The sequence below is a fragment of the Chenopodium quinoa genome, unplaced genomic scaffold, assembly GCF_001683475.1.
Source record: "Chenopodium quinoa cultivar QQ74 unplaced genomic scaffold, ASM168347v1, whole genome shotgun sequence".
Taxonomy (NCBI): Eukaryota; Viridiplantae; Streptophyta; class Magnoliopsida; order Caryophyllales; family Amaranthaceae; genus Chenopodium; species Chenopodium quinoa.
Genome location: NW_018743389.1, coordinates 1,334,523 through 1,354,516, shown reverse-complemented (window position 1 = coordinate 1,354,516; position 19,994 = coordinate 1,334,523). Strand labels below are relative to the sequence as shown.

General features: G+C 37.2%; 1 protein-coding gene across 1 annotated transcript; it reads right to left on the bottom strand.

Annotated features, from left to right (window-relative positions):
* Window positions 1-86: 86 nt before the first annotated feature.
* LOC110738406 (E3 ubiquitin-protein ligase KEG-like) lies at window positions 87-19,373 on the bottom strand. The gene is given in 20 exon segments (XM_021918796.1): window positions 87-1,798; window positions 2,819-3,124; window positions 3,203-3,336; window positions 3,339-3,390; window positions 3,481-3,814; window positions 3,959-4,192; window positions 4,282-4,386; window positions 4,627-4,751; window positions 5,167-5,301; window positions 5,707-5,825; window positions 7,968-8,125; window positions 11,418-11,575; window positions 11,715-11,971; window positions 11,974-12,021; window positions 12,024-12,049; window positions 12,126-12,248; window positions 12,458-12,688; window positions 12,813-13,175; window positions 17,951-18,254; window positions 18,257-19,373. Coding segments are annotated over 20 exon segments (4,842 nt in total). The 5' UTR covers window positions 18,672-19,373; the 3' UTR covers window positions 87-583.
* Between the last annotated feature and the right edge of the window lie 621 nt (window positions 19,374-19,994).

Genomic DNA, 19,994 nt, shown 5'->3' with positions numbered 1-19,994 from the left:
TATAAGTAAAATAATTGTTGCAAATAGGGAAAAAGAAAAAAGAAAAAAGAGGGGAATAAACTTATTGCTGTCATCCCCACATTATCTTTCCGATAACTGGATCTGTTAAGGCTGGAGAACATACAGTGTTGTACAAGAACCACAAATGATAAAAACTATCAAAATAAAACACCAACACAAGAGAAGGCCAATAACTCGATCATGGCAACTAATTTGTACAAAATTTCCATACCAATTCTATATATATATTTACCCTGAAGCTCAAAGGGACTATTGACATAAAATAATGCAATACAAATGGTATACTGCTACTTCCCTTTGCCTCGTGTATTTACCAGTAAACAACAGTAAAATAAGCCAACTGCCCATGCCTTTGCTTGCTCATCAACCATTCCCTCTTTATTTAACAATAACTTCCGCCAATGATGCATCATCCATATAATGATGACATGCTAATGAGCATATACTGGATGATGCACGGCAATAGCAGGATACATTTGAACCTCTCCGAAAAAATTGAGAGGCCAAACTTCCCATTAGTTGCCGGTGACATGAATTCTATTGCTACCTTCTCCACACTTTTCTAGGTTTCATCAAGAACTATATCAGCAGGATCTCCAATCCATGGTTTTCCTTCTCTCCATCTAAACTTTATCCTCAACTTCCCATTAGCATCAACCCCCACAACTTCTCCCTTGCTCGCATGAGTTTCCATCCCCCATCCCCAGCGCGGGGCCACCAGCCCTTCTCTAATCTTCACTTTGTCCCTAACCCTGAACTGCCGAATTTTTTCCATTTCTGAAGCCTTGCAAATCCAAAGCCTTTCCAAGAAGCAGAATGCAACCCAAAGCTGTCCTTCATCCATGCGGTGTACGACACCAATGCTGGAAGGAGTCACCTCTCCCCATTGGTGTGTTGGGTTTGTCACCGATTCCTTAACCTTAACCCAGTCTCCGATATGGATCTCCTCCTCCTCGACCACCTCAACTTCAGATGGGTCCAGCATCCAAGCCTTTGAACCAGCAGGTGTATAAATTCTTAGCTTGCCGTCTGCATCAATTGATGTTATTGTCCCGACACTAGCATGACTGTGACCTGACCAGCCAAACCTTGGCTGCTTGATTGAGAATTTTACTCGTACTTTTTGTCCAAGCATTAGCTTATTAACCTTCTCAAGATGAGAGATGAGTCCCACCCATTTTTCTTGCTCTCCACAGAAACCAACAGAAACAGTTCCATCCCATTCATCACCCTCATATCCTAGTCCCTGTACAACCCCTATACTGCCCGGGCCAATAGATTTCCAATTTCCAGCACCATCCTTCAATCTCACCCACTCACCGACATCAAACACTGCCTCAATCTCCAAGTCAGCAGGATCTGCTCTCCAGAGCCCTGGCAAGCCAAAAAATGCTACCCTTACTTCTCCATCAGCATGAACACTGGTAATAATGCCTCGGGATTTTGAATTGGCTCCTCTCCAGCCCCATCTTGGCTCTGTTAGTTCAGCACGGAATTTTACATACTGGCCAACCTTGAGACTTGGGATCTTCTCCATGTCTGTGTCATGAGCATGCCACTTTCCTTTACGGAAGCAACAAGCCAGCTCTAAATAACCATTATCTTGTACACTATGAACAACTGCTACACCTTCCTTTCCTATACTGCTCCAGTCATAACTTGGCCTAGCTCCCAAGATGGGTTTTGATCTCACCCAATCACCGACTTCAAAACCTGACAGACAGGCAGCATCTCCAGGAGAAACTCTCCAGAGGCTGGATCTGCCAGCTACCTTCACCTGCATTGATACAAATACTTGAGCTCCTACGTGTACAGGATTAATAAGGCCAGGAAAAAATGCAGGCAGTTAAACCATTTGAACCGAACCGTACTTAATAATCAATTAGCACTGTATCATGCTCACTCAATAATAATATGCTGAATACATACATGTTAAGGAAGCATAAAAGCAAAACGTATTACGACTGTCAAAGAAACTGAAAAAAAAAAATTATGTAAAACAGAATGCATCTTTCCGTTAACTATTATAACTTTTAATTGAATATTTATCAAGTTGGAAGAAAATTTGGAAATTTTGGCCCTACATAACATTAACACTAGCTTTGGTACAGAGAGTAGCATCACAGCAACAACAGTATTGGGTGTGCTGAATGACATATTGCTGTAGATTCTGCCAAATTCCAATAAAAGCTTCTAATATTCTTTATTCTTTTTTTGGCCAAAGGGGAATTCATTTTTACAAGTAATTGGATTTTCTTGAGTAACAATATCACAAGCTTTTGTTTAATTGTTTTCTAATTGCTGCAATTCAACTCATTGCCAGCAAGATTTGTCATCAAATAATTAAGCATGGCAGTGGAAGGGCTAAGAAACTGGAAATGGTTAAGGCAAATTGCCAATGAAAGGAGCAGCATAGGTCCTGTTCTATTTACCCGAAAAGATAGTAAGCATGAATTGTTTTACTGATCAAAACTCTAAACACTCAATGAGCTACTTTACCATCAGCAAGTATTGCCATTGGCACACTGCCAACAAAATGATATATATCCAATTCAAGTAAATCCTGAAAGTACAACCTCCTCTCCAGCACCATCCGTTTTAATATGAATGGGGCATGCATGCTTTCAGATCATAGTCTACTTTAAAAGCTAAAACCAAAATCACAAATTTTAAATAAAAGTGAATCAAGTCCATGTGAAAAGCTGTTTACTTCAAAGGGTGTATAAAACTCCTAATTTATACACAAACAATTGTGGTCGACAAAAATAAGTTAAAAGGGATGGAGAAATATTCTTACATTTAATGTTCCATCCATGTCAATTCGCACAATTTTCCCAACAGTAGCTGGAGATTCATTAGACCATCCAAGCCGAGGAACAGAAATAGATTGCATCACATGAATCTCTTGGCCAACTTCAAAAGGAGCCACCTTCTCCATATCGGTCACAGAACAAGAAAAGAGCTTGCTTCGAAAGCAAAAGGCAACACCCATGTCACCATCTTCCTCTAGGCTATGGATAACTCCAATGCTATTTCTGTTGACATCTTCCCATCCGTATTTGGGAGATGAGACTGAAGCTTTAACTCTAACCCAATCTCGTACCTGCAATTATGCAGTAAGGACTGAAACGCTGGTAGATAGCTGACAAGTACTTATCATCACAAATTGAAAAGAAGTTACCTTATAATCCTCCACTTTTTCCATGTCAGCAGGATCAGCTTGCCAAGGTATTGGCCGGTTGGGAATTTCAATAATTAAGAGGCCATCACTCTCTATCTCACTTATTCTTCCCACACTATGATGAGTTTCACCCCCCAAGCATATCTTGGTTCGGCAACTGAACGTTTTACACATACCCGGTCACCAATCTAAGGAAATACAAAACAGATTAATAAACAATTGAAACAAGAAAAAGCAAAAGATAACAAAAACCAATTGCTAAGAAAGATTCTACTTACCCTGAAAGGTTCGACATGCTCAACCTCTTCTGGCTCACAATGCCACGGATTTGGAAGGTAACTTAATTCCAGCAACAAACTACTATCAGGTCTAATACAATATACTATACCAATACTGCCCGGTGTTACAGCACCCAAGCCATGTTTGGCTGTGGTAAGAGATGGGCGTATACGAACCCAGTCCCCAACCTTGTATTCTTCTACTCTTTCCATCTCTGCAGGATCAGCCTTCCATCCTCTGGAGGCCCCCGGAAATCCAACCCGCAATATCCCATCATCATCAACACAAAGTACAGTTCCTATGCTGTCACGTGAGTGGCCCCGCCAACCAAACCTAAAACATAAATTACACTTGTATTGAAAATTAGAGTCAAAGAATGAGCATTATAAGGTAATCAATGAGCAAAATTCTTGAAAATATTTGCACCCATGTATAATGTAAGAAAAATCTAACAGAAATAATACCACTATCACTAACCTTGGTTCCTTGATATCTTGTTTAAGTTTCACATGCTGTCCCCTGTCTAATGGAATTACTTTTATAACTTCATTCACCAAAACACGAGCCTCTCCGGTACAAAATGATATTATCAAGTGATCCTTGTCAGGAATACTCTGTACAAAACCAACACTCATCTGTGTTGCACCTTGCCAACCATACTTCGGAGCAGTGACGCTTCTTCTAAATTTCACCCAATCACCAGCTAAATAACTACATGAAACAATTAACAAATAGATTTAACAATTAGAAGGAAAGAAAAAGATGGTCCAAATTGTGCTCTTGGAATTTACAATGCTTACATTGTAGGAGACAGTTGAACCCCCTTATCCAAAAGTGCCTCCATCAGGTCTTCAGAAATCCATTCTCGAGGAAGGGCCTCTAAAAAGTCTTTTAAAGTCTTACCACTGTTATCCGTCAGAAAACATGCAATACCGCATAAGTAATACTCATAACACATATTCTTGATTAGTTCAACTTTAACCAGACTATATACTAATCTATGAATTGACAAGGTAAAGAACATCTGGTTATATCAATCTTTAACTATTGGCAATAAGCATCATACAGCACTGGATAAGAAAAGAAACATAAAATAGCAAGAGAACAAAATCAAAGTGATGAGATTCAAAGCATTTAACACTTGCCTGTGGTTCCTCAGATCAACGGCAGCATCTGGACACTTTAGCATATGAATAATCCATTCGAGGTTTTCACGAATCATCTTAGCTGCATCAGCTGCTATGTGGAAAGCATTATCACCTTCATCATCCTGAAGATAAGGAATATAGTAATCTGATAAACATCCCAAAGGATACAAGATACAAGAGAAAAAATAAGTCATAGACTAACAGAGATTTTTATCCCTTGGTAAATTATTGAGGTTGCCGAGATCAGATTCCTACAATAGATCTTAGAAAGGTTTCTCAAGATCAGGTGATAGGATCGACCCTAATGGTAAATTAAAAATAATGTTTTTGTGAAGAGACGTCCACAAGACCAAAAGTCAAACCTCAAGCAAAAAATATTTTTCGTGGGGAGGTAGGGGAGCGAGGTGATATGAGAGGAGATAACTGGATAAGTAAATATTTTTCATGTGTGCAGCCAATGTGCTACAATTTAGGGAAGATAGAATCATCACACAGTTAACTATTTCCACTAATACTGTAGCAAGACGTGAGCAGAACCTGGAAATTATAGTCCGCTCCAGCCGACAGCAGGAGCCCAATGCAAGATTTTGCACCTCGAGCCAAAGCCACATGAAGAGGTACTGTGTTGTGCGCATTACGAATGTTGACATCAACTCCAGCATCCAGAATGATCTGCAAAAAGATTGAAAATATATATGAGCAAGCAATATAGTTCAGGTATGCTAAACCTTTTTGATATATTCTGCCATTGTGAAAGTTTGTGAGGCACTGAAAGTATATTCAATTGATCACGCTATTACATTGATCACGCTAACTTCTGATACAATTATTTTCCATATGTAGTAGTCTAAAACTGCATAAATGTAATCTTCGCAACCATTTCCAGCAAGCAACATCTACACAGTACAGAGTTTGACAGGGCTCCAAATTGGTTTTCCTCGTGATGGTTTTCCACTCCAATTTCTCATTAACAGTTGCCTAGTCAATGAACAAGTAATAGAAGTCTAGTACCACTATGACAAACACTAATGGCTTTCTCTGAGTTTGAAGCACATAAAAACATAAAAAAATTGTCACCTGCACCAGCTCCACATCATTAGCCATAGCAGCTGTATGCAAAGCAGTTCTCTGTTGAGCATCTTGGGCAGTTGGGTCAGCTCCAGCAGCAAGTAACAGTCGCACCAATTCTCGTCCCTCTAAACAACAAATAATTTTCACCAAGGTTAGAACACCTTAAAATCCTAAGAGGATCCTCCACAAGAATAGCAGAGTCAAGATCATACAAAAAAAAATTAGTTACATTTTTTCCCTACTTTATGTCTTTTTTGTTTTTGGACTGGGAAGGGGTCTCTGGGGTGGTTTATAACAGAAAACTGAAATCTGATAACCACGTTCGCTTTGAAGCAGTCACAAAGTAAGCTAAGAAAGGAGATATTATAAACATAAATTGAACTGGCGATGCCAACAAATGCAAGAAATGGGAAAGACAAGGCTGGGATTCCTGGTGCATTTTCATTCAATAGATGAGCAACACCAGGAAACCAAATTTTCAATGTGCAGCTAATGGGAAAAGGATGAAAGATAAGTGCATACGTTGGCAGACATGTTGCGATATGGACACCAGTAGTGGGTAATAGTAACATGCAACAACAATTAAACAGAAAAAAGCTGAAATGCAACACAATCTAATATCATGTAGATGTACTGATGTAGAAAAGCATGTGATTGTGATCAGAAACAACTCGGTTCAAAAGGTCACCGCCATAACCTTTTAAGAAATAAATAAGAAAGAGAAAAACAAGGATTTTCTAAATAAATTACGGGTAGAGAATACCAAAAGTGAACAAGAGACATGAAAACAGCAAAAGAAGACAGACAGCAGACAAGAAAACTCAGGTAAAAAAATAATTTATTTCCTCTGTTCTATTAGAATGCACCATAGAGGGAGGCAAAGGAAGTGGGAAAAGGTTTAGAAGGGACCACAAAACCATGTGAATTACCAACAAAACCCAAGTAAGGAAGTTAGAAAATGTTCGTATGAATATATTGGATACTTGCAGTGTTTGAGATATAGGATTTCCTAAAAGAGGTATGATGTAATATTTTTGATAACTTCTTTAAAAAGTAAATGTGCAATATTTTTGCTACAACTTAACATAGCTAAGCAATTGGTGCAGAAAATATAAATTGATTAATAAACTAGAATTACTAGAAATAATTTAGGATAGTTACCAAGCTTTTGAGTGGCCTGGTTCACTCCCAATTAGCAACCTACATGCTAGCAAAAACATTCAACAAAATTCAAAATACCTTCCCTCATCACCCCACCCCCTCCCCTCCCCTCTTAATCTTCTCTATTAGTAGAAATTCTTTCAAAACAAACTCCCTAACAAATAAGCTACCCATAACTAACTTATAAGGAGAGTGCCTAAAATTCCCCCCCCCCCCCCCTTACATAAGTCCATTGCATATATATAGAACAGAGGAAATGTGGAGCAACCCACGAGCCACAGAATTCCTTTAAAGTCTTATCAAGCTCACTGTTCACAAAAGCTCCTCAAGAAGAAATAAAATTATTAATTTGCATCATGTAATTTGTTTCACAACAGAGCATCACAACAACAGCATAAAGCTAGTTAGTTCTTCAAAAAATATCTTTATTAATGGATATTTTATGAAACAGGAAAGAACGCTACTACCTCTGTTCTTGAGAGAGGGTTACGTTTTCCATTAAGCGTTCCTCTTTAATAGTTACGTTTCAATTATTTGCTAGATTATAATAATCATTTTTTATATATTTCCCTCATACATACATATTATCCATGCAACTATCCCCATTTATCAAAATATTTACATACTCCCAATGCAACTACTCCTATATACAAAAGTATTTACCGAATTTCAATGCAAACATTCCTATTTTCAAAGCTAAATTAACTTTGAAAATAGGAATATTTGTATTGAGAGTAGGTAAATAGGAATAGTTGCATTGGGAATATGTAAATATTTTGATTAATGGGGATAGTTGCATGGAATATATGTATGTATGAGAAAAATGTGTAAAAAAAAATTTATTTTAATTTAAGAATAATTGAAACATAACCATTAGAGGGGGACGCCAAAACCGGCAAATGTAACCCTCTTTTAGGAACGGAGGAAGTAACAATGTAAAACCACCAAATGTGACCTCCTTTTGGGAACGGAGGGAGTACTCAAAAAAAAAAAAAAAAAAAAAAAAAAAAAAAAAAAAAAACTATTCAGATATGTAGCCTGCATGACTGGCTATTATTAATGAGCAACACTTCATAGTAATTAAAAAAAACTCTTTCTAAGTGCACCTTTTTCATGGTCTTTCTTAGCAGCTGCAGCCATACACAAGGCTGTACCAGATGGGCTTAGTATATTGATTGCATCAGCTATCTCCTCGGTGGTAGCAACTTCAACCCATCTTCTCACAACGGCTACATTCCATGTTGCTACACAAAGGTGCAAGGGTCTGTGACATTACTGCGTTAGTTACAGAGAAACAATACTTATGGAAGAATGAAATCATAACAGCACAGGATTGAGCAAAGTGTCTTCTCACACATTCACATGCATACATGATGCAGCAAAAAATACCGTATCATGTTTCTAATCCCACTATTGTTGTAATTCAATCAGAAGGGGGTGATCTTTGTATCATGTTTCTAATCCCACTGTTGTAATTTAAATTTCTTATAGAATCAACAGATAGTGCAATTATCTTTAGAACTTTGTCCCAATTCCCTCTCTTCATAGATTAGCATGAATGACTTAGTAATATAACAGAATTCATCTAACCATGATAATAGTTAATGCAATTTATTTTGACAATATCTTCAATATTAAAAGGCACAACTCGCTGCAACAACAATGGTTTTAAGCAACCTTTACAAATTAATTAGCTGAAAGAATAATAATTAATACCACCACATTGTGCTACTTATATTGCCTTGGCTGATCTCTCTAAGTAATTACCTTTGATTCTTTGAGTTAGTTTCAGTTACAATTTGCACAAAGGTAAAGGAGGGTGGGAGAAAGACAACGCAAGTAGGCCATGTGAAAATATAAGTATTTGAGGTAGTCTAGTAAATGAGGTCTATGTAAAAAATTATGGAGGTTTTTTAAGTGGGCTTTGTGTAAGATAAAGTAGGGAAGAGAGTACAGGAAGGGTAGAAGTGTAAAAAGTTCTTCACAGAATTATGGATAAAAGAGGAAATGTAAAGAATTCATGAGCTGGCAAAAATGTAAGCAACATCACCTTTAAAATAATTGAGGAAAAAACTTATCACTCTTTTATAAACTATAATAGCTAATTCATAAAAAGCAACTATCATAAAGTATATATAAAAACTACCGCTAAAGAATCACAAGTCTGAAAGTATAGTTGACTGTCTTATCAAATTCATACTTTTAGACCAAGACTTTTCTGGGCTGGAGAGACTATCAAATAACTTATTTTGTAGTTTTTTTTTTTGGGTGTTTAGAGAGCCACAAGGGCGAGTGATGAGAATCGATCCCAGGATCACCTAGAATCGGGTGGGAAGCATTAACCACTTGAGTTATCCCTCGCTCTCTTGATTTTGTAGTTAAAAGAGGTAAGTTTGTTGTCACTATTTAAAAATGGTGCGACCTAATCCCCATCGAGTATAACCCATGAGTAAGCTACTTGGATATACAGACAGTGACAATATATAAAAGCAACATCGAAATGATACTAAGCCATTGTCTTCATTTATTAGCCCAAATTTTTCCTACAAAAAGAATGGGAGTTTCCAAATGCTGCTCCTATCTCATACAACATCACCTCCCCCCAAAAAAATAGGGAAATTTGTCAAAAATAAGTCAATCTTTGCGCGATTAGCTCAAAATAAGTCAAGCTTTTGATTAACCAAAAATAAATCAACCTTTATAATATATCTTCCCAAAATAAGTCATGACTTGTTGTTTTTGGGGGTAACCGGTTGTTCAGGTTAAGTATGCCACATGTCATAAAAGGATTGGTTCATTTTAATTTAATCAAAATTAATTGTTTGATATTAATTTTTTTACAAAAATTCTCCTCCCTCCAACGTAGAACAGACCCCCACTGACCCCCGCCGGCCACATCTAGCTCCCTCACCGACCACCGCCGATCTCTTTCTCTCTCTTCAATTCCTTCCCGCCGTCGCCGCCTCTACTCCTCGCCCATCTCTCTATTTTTTTTACGAGTTTCAGGTTGGTTGAATCGGGATGTAGGGTGGGTTTTTTGGTGGTTAAGGGTTGGTTTCGGTGATTAGGGGATGGGTTTGGGGTAACTATGGTGGTATTTCAGAGATTAATGTGGGGATTTGAATTACGTATGGCAGTTTTTAGGTGGGTTTCGCCATTTCGGTGTGATTGATCTCGGCCTGCGCAGGCCGATGCTAAGAGAGGAGGCAGGGAAAAGGGTCGGCCGACGTCAGGGAGGGGGGGAAGAGATCGAGAGGGGTTAGGGGTGGAGGAGGGCTGGCGGTGGGAGGGGAGAGAAAGAAAAGCATCCGTGGAGGAGGTGGTCTATGCTGCAGTGGCCGGAGTGAAGTGGGGGTGGAGGGGTGGCCTGTAGTGGTGGGTTTTTTCTTAAAAAAAATTTAATAATTAATTAAAAATAAATAATTTTTCAATAAAAAAAAAAAAGTTAAACTTATTTTTAGTTAATCAAAAGATTGACTTATTTTGAGCTAACCATGCAAAGGTTGGCTTATTCTCGACAAATTTTCCAAAAAAATAAAAATAAATAAAAAGGGGGGTTATCATTGCATTTTAAGTACCTCCCAACATTCTTTTAGAGCCCTTTAGCGACCATTAAAGTTTACATTAAAAATCTATACTTCATCCATGCCCAATAACCAAGAGAGTTGCAAGTCAAACGAGGACTATTTTTGAAGTTTGAACACCTTAGAGACTTAGACACACATATGGGCCACTTGCTTCACATTCTAATTGGAAAACAAATCAAGTTTTACCCATTGCTATTTAGGAGGATAATGCAACAAGTAAAGCTTGAGAGTGGAGGTAAACAAGTGCTATAATGCCTTGAGAATGATTTCTTTGTGTGAGCTTACGTACAAATGAAAGTCTCTATTTTACAATCACCTAATAAACGAGCTCCCTAAAGATAGAGTTTTCAAACCTCCACAATATGTGGGTGAGTGGGATATATGGGTACAAAAAGGACACATAGCACACTATCAAAAAAATTACACAAGTACAAAGACTAAGTATTACAGGTACATTCTACAATAATCTATATCTACTAAGAACATATTTAAATCCTAAAAGCTTGCTCTACTTAACGATGATGTACCACGCAAACTTGACCAAACTGCCTAGACCTATATCAGGTTCCTCGGGGTCACTATAGCACATTACAATTTAATGTTGCAAACCTTAGTTTTAAACTAAGGCCCAACACAACACATGATCTATTTTGAATCTCGAGTACTTAGCAAAAACATGCAAATGTTATACCAGATATAAATGCAAGTTTATGCATACCCCAAATGTTCTGATTACGCTTCCTCCAGTTTCCTGTATCCAGAAGGGCCAGAACATTACCCTCCCCCATGCATGTTTCTGTGCTTGATATATTTCACATATATATTATGCCAATAAAGTATATCCCTATCCTATATTTTGGAACAATCACTTTTCCACGTACATTTCCAAGCTAGCTACAGTTAAACCTTCAATTTAACTAAAGACAATCATGAATGAAAATTGGAGCAGCACAGTGGAGATATACATACGTCAACTCCTTTAAATTCGGAACACCCATTGATCTAGAGCCTCCATGTTCCAGTAGGATCAAAGCACAGTCTGTATATTTCTTCGCAACAGCTCTGTGCAGCACAGATTCACCTTCATCATCGACAGCATTAGGATCAGCCCCATCTAATAATAATTCCTGCCATTGTAAACAAATATTATATAGGAATTAGGAAGTCCCAATCAAGTTAGTAACCATATATAGGAATGGAAGAACAAACAAAAGTAACTGCAAGAGGCATAACCACAAAATATCACAGAGATCATAGAAGACGTACACGCATGCAATCAGGTTGACCATGGTATGCACAAACATGAGCTACAGAAGGCCCAAAACCTTCCCTTAACCTAGATCTCACATTAGAATTTCTTTTAATAAGGGCACGAACACACTCAGGAGATCCAGCTGCCAAAGCAAAGACTAGTGGAGGATCCCCATCTTTATCAAGAATATCTACATCAGCCTCTTTGTACTCCAAAATAGCCTCAACAAGTTCAGAACTCCCTCTTCTACAGGCAAGGTGGAGCGCAGTCTGCCATCATTATTTTGTGCTTCTAGTAACGAAGACACTGCACTGCTTCCTGCCCAGATGCAGCCTTCGCAAGAAAATTTCTGCAAATACAGCTACAAAAATCAGACACATAGACAAGAATGCCCATTCGGCCCTCATAATCAGCAGGGCACCAACCTTACACCATTCAAATCCCCCTCAGAAACTAGTTGATGCAGTTGATTGGGATTATATGGGTACACCTCCAAGACAGATGTTGGGGACGGCTCAATTAAATTTGTGGAACAAGCTTCAACATCGCTGGAAATTTGCCATTACAAGTGTACATGAACAAGATAATATACCCAATTAAGGAAGAAACAAGAAAAGCACCAAAAGAGGAAATTACAGCAGAAGTGATCAATGCAGTCGCAGGTACACACACATATGAAAGGAGGGAAAGAGATAAACAAGGTTAACAAACTTTTAAAAGAGAGGTGAATGAGAAAAAATAAATAAGAAATATTTACTTTTCTGGACTTGCAGGAGGGCTTCGAGGCAGTGACTGCAAATGACGAAGAAATATGGCTAGCATTGCACTGAAAGTAGGGCGCTTAGATGGTTTGAACTGTAGGCATTCCCCAATCATCTTCCACAGCTCCCTCGGTATTCCAACACCAACTACACTAGCATATTGTGGAGGCAATCTTCGAGCCTTGACAACTGTGCGATAAATTTCCTCAGCACTCAGACCTGCCCAACTGGATGCCAATAATAGGCGATACACATCAAAAGTTATTCTGTGTTCAACTAAACAAGACCAGCATGCGAATAGATAAACCATGAATATAAAAAGTCAATCAAAAATGGATACATGGTACATACGGAACAGTCCCAGTGCACATTTCCACCAAGGTGCATCCAAAACTCCATGCATCAGACTCTGCAGATATCCCTATAGCTTCTTCCCAAAACAAGTTCAACGATTTCCTGACCGGCTCCCATGCCTCTGGAGCCGTATAATGTGGACTAAGCATCGTGCAATCCATACAAGAATGAATTATTGAGGAATCCCCTTCAGCTCGAGCTTTTCTGCATATTGGCTTTTTCAGGATTGCTGGAAGTCCATAATCAGAGACCACCGCATGACCAGTCACGTCCAAAAGAATATTAGATGGTTTTAAATTCATACAAACAACACCAGCAGCATGAAGTTCAGCAACTCCTCGGGCAATATCTGCTCCATATCTAAAATATTCAAAAACTCAATTTTTTTAGATTTCAGAAATATAATTTCAACTCTAAGTCCACACAAACAAACAACACCAGAAGCATGACTACGCCTATAAGGATTGAACTGTGCAAGCCATAAGTTTCTGAATACAATATATAGCCAATAATGCCATACATCCCGTCTAGCTAGAATAAATGAAATGTAGTGCTTGGTTCATAGGGAAAGGGTATATATGTAGTGAAAGGGATGTAACCAACAATATACTTCATATTACATAGTGGAAAGAGAGAAAGGCAATGGGTGATTAAATATTTACAGAAATAAAAAAAATATTATGAAACAAAAAACAAAAGATAAAAAGGAGTACAACTTTATAATTCCTCCATTATTTTTTTGTTAACACATTTTTTTTATCACGTTTGCCAACACACAAGTTCAACAACTTTATAAATGAGGGAGAAGGAGACCGAAAATGACTTGGTTGGAAGGAGTTAGGAAGGATATGAAGTATATGCATGAGGAAGCATTGGATCGTAAAGGATGGAGGAGGAGGATCTTTGTCGATGATTACACGGAATAATCAAACTTGGTTCATGTAGCCGACCCCACTTATGGGATTAAGGCTTTGATTGATTGATTAAGTTTGCCAACGCACAAGTTCAACAATTAATATCTCTAATTACTAACAAGTAATATTTTAAAAAGATGATATCATGTAAATATAAATTAAGATGATTCTAACAAAATCCAACATGACTGCGTTTTATCATAAAGTCATAACTATAAATCACAAAACAAGTCAAAGTAGAGTTTGTAAATAGTGTCAAAAGTTAAAACAAGTCAACTAAAAAAGAATGAAGGAACTTATATTAATATCCAGCAGAAAAAGAATTAAAAAAGAATGTTAGAATGACTATAATCCTCAATCTATTTGTCTTTCTCTTTGTTTCCTAAGTTATTTTATTTACAAGATAAGGTCCACCACTAACTTTTAAGACTTTGTTCTCTTCCGTCAAAAACTGTATCAATCAATTTTAATCAATAAAAACTACAATAGTCAAATTAATAGTAAAGGAAAAAGTAACTCTTTAATAGAAAAAACACTAGTGCAACAGTAAAAATCAGTAAAATTAATATTATAGTTCAAATTCATAAAAGTGGGTAAAATCAGTTTTAATCAATAAAACTACTATAATCTAATTAAGAAGTAAGAAAAAAAGTATCACCGTTAAGAAATACACAAGCGCAATAGTAAAAATTAATCAGCAAAAATCAGTAAATTTAGTATTAGCAAGTAAAATTAGTTCAAATTCATAAAATTGAATAAAGAAAACTAGGCCTAAAGTACACCCAAAACAGAGGCATGCTGTATGTCAGAAAACTTTTCAAAACAGTGGCATGGTTTATCTTAAAGCTGCAAGCTTGCAGGAGGGCTATAATAAAAAAGGTTTTTAGCACATCAAAGTGAAATAACATAGTAGCAATGCAATAGAAAAGAATGATTTCATGCATCATAGTGAACTGCAGTTGGTGCCCTTCAAAAGAATATTTCTGTTAACTTTATCACAAGCCTTGTACCCAAAAAAAGTTAGCATCTTAATCATCAATCAATACATCAAATCCAAAGGGTGAGTTCATTATTCTTAAGAGAAAGAATGCAACTCAAGCACCAAAATATATTAGAGAAAGATTTCGACAGTCTTCTCTTCTCTTTACACTGAATACAGTCATAATACATACTTCCTCTGTTCTTTTTTACTTGACCCGCTTTGACTTTTACACTATTCACCACCCCTCCTGTGACTATCTTTTGTGAAGTAGATGTAAGGAAAAACATATTCACGTGGAATCTTGTTGGAATCATCTCAATAAGTACTACCACAATATATAACTTTTATAATATTTACTTATAAAGATTTAGAGTTATTGATGGTTAACCCTGCATTGGCAAGCGTAATAAAAGAAACAGGTCAAGTAAAAAAGAACGGAGGAATTATATTTTTTTTTTAAAATAAAACAAACACACACCATCACCACCACCACCACCACCAACAACAACTTACCTAATTTCAAAAATTAATCTTTGTTGGTAAGTTCATATATATCAAGATGTAGCCCTTGGTATAAGAATGAAGATGAAACTACAGAGAAGTTCTCTCTCTCTAAAGATGATGAAATTTCATCAAACCAGGGCGAGTTCCAAAAACAACCTCACATTGATACAATATACAGATGACAAAGTCCGAGAACAAAATTAAATCCTAAAGGAAAGTGAATTTTATTTTTGGTCAAAGCAATTACAATTATAAGAAAATAAAACATTGACCATGTTTATTTAAACTTCTATCCAACAAGAGTGAAAATCTGTATTCCTTCCCCTTTAACTCATTTCCAATTGATTCAGGGGCACTAAATTCAATGTTATTTACTACACTCAACATATTCAAAGATCGAGACTTTTTATCCCTGCCATTTGAGACTATCCAACTCCCCCCCCCCTCCTCCCTCCAACACACTATCCCATAGCTTTAGTTACCTTGGTTCTTGACTAGGTACATTTCCAAGTGCCTAACTTGTCAAAATTCAAAATTTTAAATGTCAGAAATCACCTTAACTTGGACATGCAAAGCGACAAGGCATATGTGAAATAAAATATCCAAAAACTTCCATTTGTTTCCAAACCCCCTCCCCCCCCCCCCCCCCAAAAAAAAAAAAAAAAAAACAGCATAATATTAATTGAGAGGTAGTTTTCATATTGGATTGTGAGAATCGAAATCATTTAACATCTAACACAAGCATTCTATCTAACATGGAAGAGAGAAAGACAAAGTGATAAACATACCTAGAACTTAACGACGTAAAAGAGAGGAAATAGCTCAAAGTGCACAAAGACAATAGGGACAAGGTTTGACAAGCACCAAGCATGCTTAATCGAAGCAACGTGCAATTTACTTTCAAGGTTAAAACAATGTTCAAAGGTTAAATTAATGCAAAACCACCACTTATTGTTGCAACATTGTGCCTTGTCAAAAATGACTAGCACATGCCCACTACATAGGCACACCTTTCCAAACATAATCTAACGTGGTTTGATCTTTTTTAGCAAGAATAAGTAATGATTTCTTAAGACAAAGTGAGCAAAGTATAGTTTTGGGGATGCCTTGGAGAAGACGCTTGAGGCAGCACTGAGTATTATATTACTTCTTCCTCTTTTCTTCCCCATTTGCTCTCTTGAATTGGTTTCCATGTCCAGTCACAAGACAAGGTTTCCAACAACAGATTTCAAATCCACATTGTGTCGTGCAATTATGACACAAGTATTTCTAGGTTTCAGCCATGTCCATGTAATCTAATTAACCATTAGGGTTACCTCTCCTCTTCCATGTGATGGACTCAATGGGGCTGCCACCTAAGTGTAACGGGAAGCAAATGACAGCAAGGCACTAATGGACTAAACTCATTTATGTTCCACTAAGGAGGAGAGCAACAAGAATTGAATAGGCTGATCTTCTGTTGTAATGGAGACAAACTATTTTAATTGCTAGGATAACATTAGTAGTAAGCTTGAGTATAGATAGCATGTAGCATGGCAGTAGATTTATTGTGTGAATTGTGAGGAACTATGTTATAGAGTAGTAACCTAAAGTTACTAAGAGAGTGACAACCTAAAGTTACAAAGAGAGTGATAACCTAAAGTTATCAAAGAGAGTAATAGCCTAAAGCAATCAACCAATCATTTTGTAACCCTTTTGCCATTTCAATCAAAGATTCAAGCTTTCATCTTGATTCATATGTCTCACTAATTTTGAAATATGAAGTCCAAAACCTAGTCTATTACATTCCTCCCCCTCCCTGCCCACTAAACTCTAACCCAACTCCCCACCTATAAACCCCCCACAAAAAATGACTAAAACTACCAAAAGGAAACCCAAAAAAACAACCATTAAGTGACTTCCATCATTTTACTTTGAAGTGCTTCTGCATAGCCATCCCAATGAGATTTAATTGACAATAAACTAGTCTAGACGATTGATCCTAATGTGGTGCAATCAAACCCATGACCCATTAGATTGCGCTGTTCATGAATACCCTGGCTACAGGAGTATATCTATTCATTACATTTCTCACAACCTGTACTAAGTTTTTGTTAAGGAAATTATTGTTGTCGTGGCAGAATATAAACGAAGAGGGTTTTGGCTAGAAGCAGAGAGTGCCAGAAGATGAGAGGAGGTACATTTCCCACAACTTGTACTAACTTTTTACAAGGAAATTAATGTTATCGGGGCAAAATATAAACGAAGAGGGTTTTGGCTAAAAGCAGCAATGGCGGTGAGAGAGTGCCAGAAGATGAGAAGAGGGGCATAAAACCTATAAAAAGGCCAGCTTCATTCCCATTAGAGACGACCTGCATTGTGCTGCATTCAGTGCTTCTGCTAATTGCAGTCTCAAAAAATTTCCACGAATATCAACACTCAGAGATGCTTATGATACAGGAACTGATAACATGGCTAACATCACTCACTAATAACCAAGTTCTTCCCCAATAACAACCACCCAGTTTCACATTCACAATGTTCTCAAAAGTCCCAACCTGAGCTTAAAGACTAAATCACAAATAGGTGAAGATCTTCATTTCTAGGTAATTAACATACAATTCAGGAAATTAAGCAAATCATGATCTTTGACAATAAAATCACCAACCCATCAACAATCTACAATCAGAACCTGTTTGCAACATTTCTAACCCAATCAAAATCAAAAAGAAGACGAAAAGAGTAAAAACCCGAACCTGAGAATTTGCTCAAGTGTCAACCTTCCCTCATTACGCTGCATAGCCGATTGAAGAGAACCATAACACCTATCCATTACAAGACTAAGACAACTATCAACCCCTCTAATAACCCCATGAAAGGTACAAACATTCCTACACCAAATCGCCGCCTGCCTCAAACTCTCCAACTGACTCTGCACCCACATCACATCCATCTCCTCCGTAATCGAAACCTTCCTAACCGCAACCTTATGCCGACACCGGCCCCCCGCCCGAACCCCGCCCGCCAAGGTAGCAGTCCACATTTCCACCCCAGCCCTCTTCCCTCCCCAATCCTCTGCAGAAACTTCAACTCCCCATGATTCGCCAGCTCAATCGCACCGCCCACAGAACACCCACCCGAGCTCGAAGCACTCGAGCTCCGCCTCCGATCCTCCTCGTACTCCTCAAATTCATCATTCTCCACGACACCATCTCCATCGCTGACGTCATCATCCGAGGACGAGTTCCCCGTAGCGGTGACCGCAAGAAGAGCGAAGTTCTTCCGCAAAGCCGAGACAGAGTTCCCGACTAGGGTTACATGGCGACACCGAGGGCAAGACAGAGAGTTGTCAAGCGAAGAAGCGAACATTCGAGAAAGACACTCTTTGCAGAATCCATGGCCGCAATGGAGTAACAATGGAGCTCGTTCTTCGTCGTTGTACCTCGTATGACACACCGAACAACACGGAACCTTCATCCTCAACAACAACAACAACAACAAAATAAAAAATAAACAATCACAAATTCAAAAATCAAAAACCAACAAATTCGAATTTGAAATTGTGACAGAAAATCGGAGATCTAGAAACAGGAAATCGAGGTTTGAAGAAGTAGATCCATGGCAGAAAAATGGAGGATAAATAAAAAAAAACTGAAAAAAAAGTTTAGGAGAGAGAAAATAGGGATTTGGTGATACTCTATACTTTGTTGTTGTTGTGTGATCAGGTAGTAGAAGTAGTGGAGAAAAAATATGTAAATTTTTTTGCAAACTTTGGAAAAACAAACAATCCAGAAAGAAGAGTGAGAAATTGAACAGGAGATTTTTGAGGGTGTTTTTTTTATTTCTTTTGTTTTGTTCATTACGGGCCGTTACTTACGGCCCAAATGATTTTTCATGTAATTAACTGTTTATTATGGGAGTACGGAGTATTTTTGTTATTGTGATGGTTGGTGATCAAGGAAACTAGATTAGGGGAGAATTATTTTTTTGGTTTGTTTGAAGGGATAGTAATTATCTTGGTTGGTGGTGATTATAATTTATGGGGGAAGATAAAGTTATAGTTTATAATTATGGTTACTTCACCTTCTTAGATTAGGTAGGAATGTATTTACTATATGATGTTTACTTGTATGTTTCTGTTACTTAATGTGGGGCAAAGATTGTGCTATTATTCTCCTAGTGTTTAAGTAATTACTATTGAATATTTGAATTGGAGCATGTTGTTTTACAATGGGTACATATATAGTCCTAGAGTACAATCTACTACTCCATGTTTTAGCTACGAATCATGTTATGTATATTTTTTGTCCTAAATTAATCATAACATATGTTTTGCATAGAAATGTATACAATAAGTTATTGTTGATTTTCCTATTAAGCTTGTAAATTTTTTATAATAAAAGGTATGTGATATGCAAAGGCAATGGTGGAGGAAATTTTTAAATATGAAAGAGGGTGTGATCATGGCAAGATAATGTAATATAAGTTATTCTTATTAAAAAAAAATTTAAAAAAAAAAAAAAAAAAAAAAAAAAAAGTGTAACAATATTTTAGGACAAACAAAGTATGGGAATATATTAAATCAAAATCCAACATGAACTAAGTGCATATGCAACCTTATCCAATTGGGGCAATTGTATGTGCTCTTGCCTTTTACTCTATAATGAGTTAATGAAGTGTAACACCTGTATAATCCATATCTAGTTTTAAATGAAAATGAATTGTAGTAATCTTAAGTGATCATTGTGGGCAAAAATAGGGTGTTTAGAAGCTAGTTTGTATAATGTAAGGTGGGAAAAA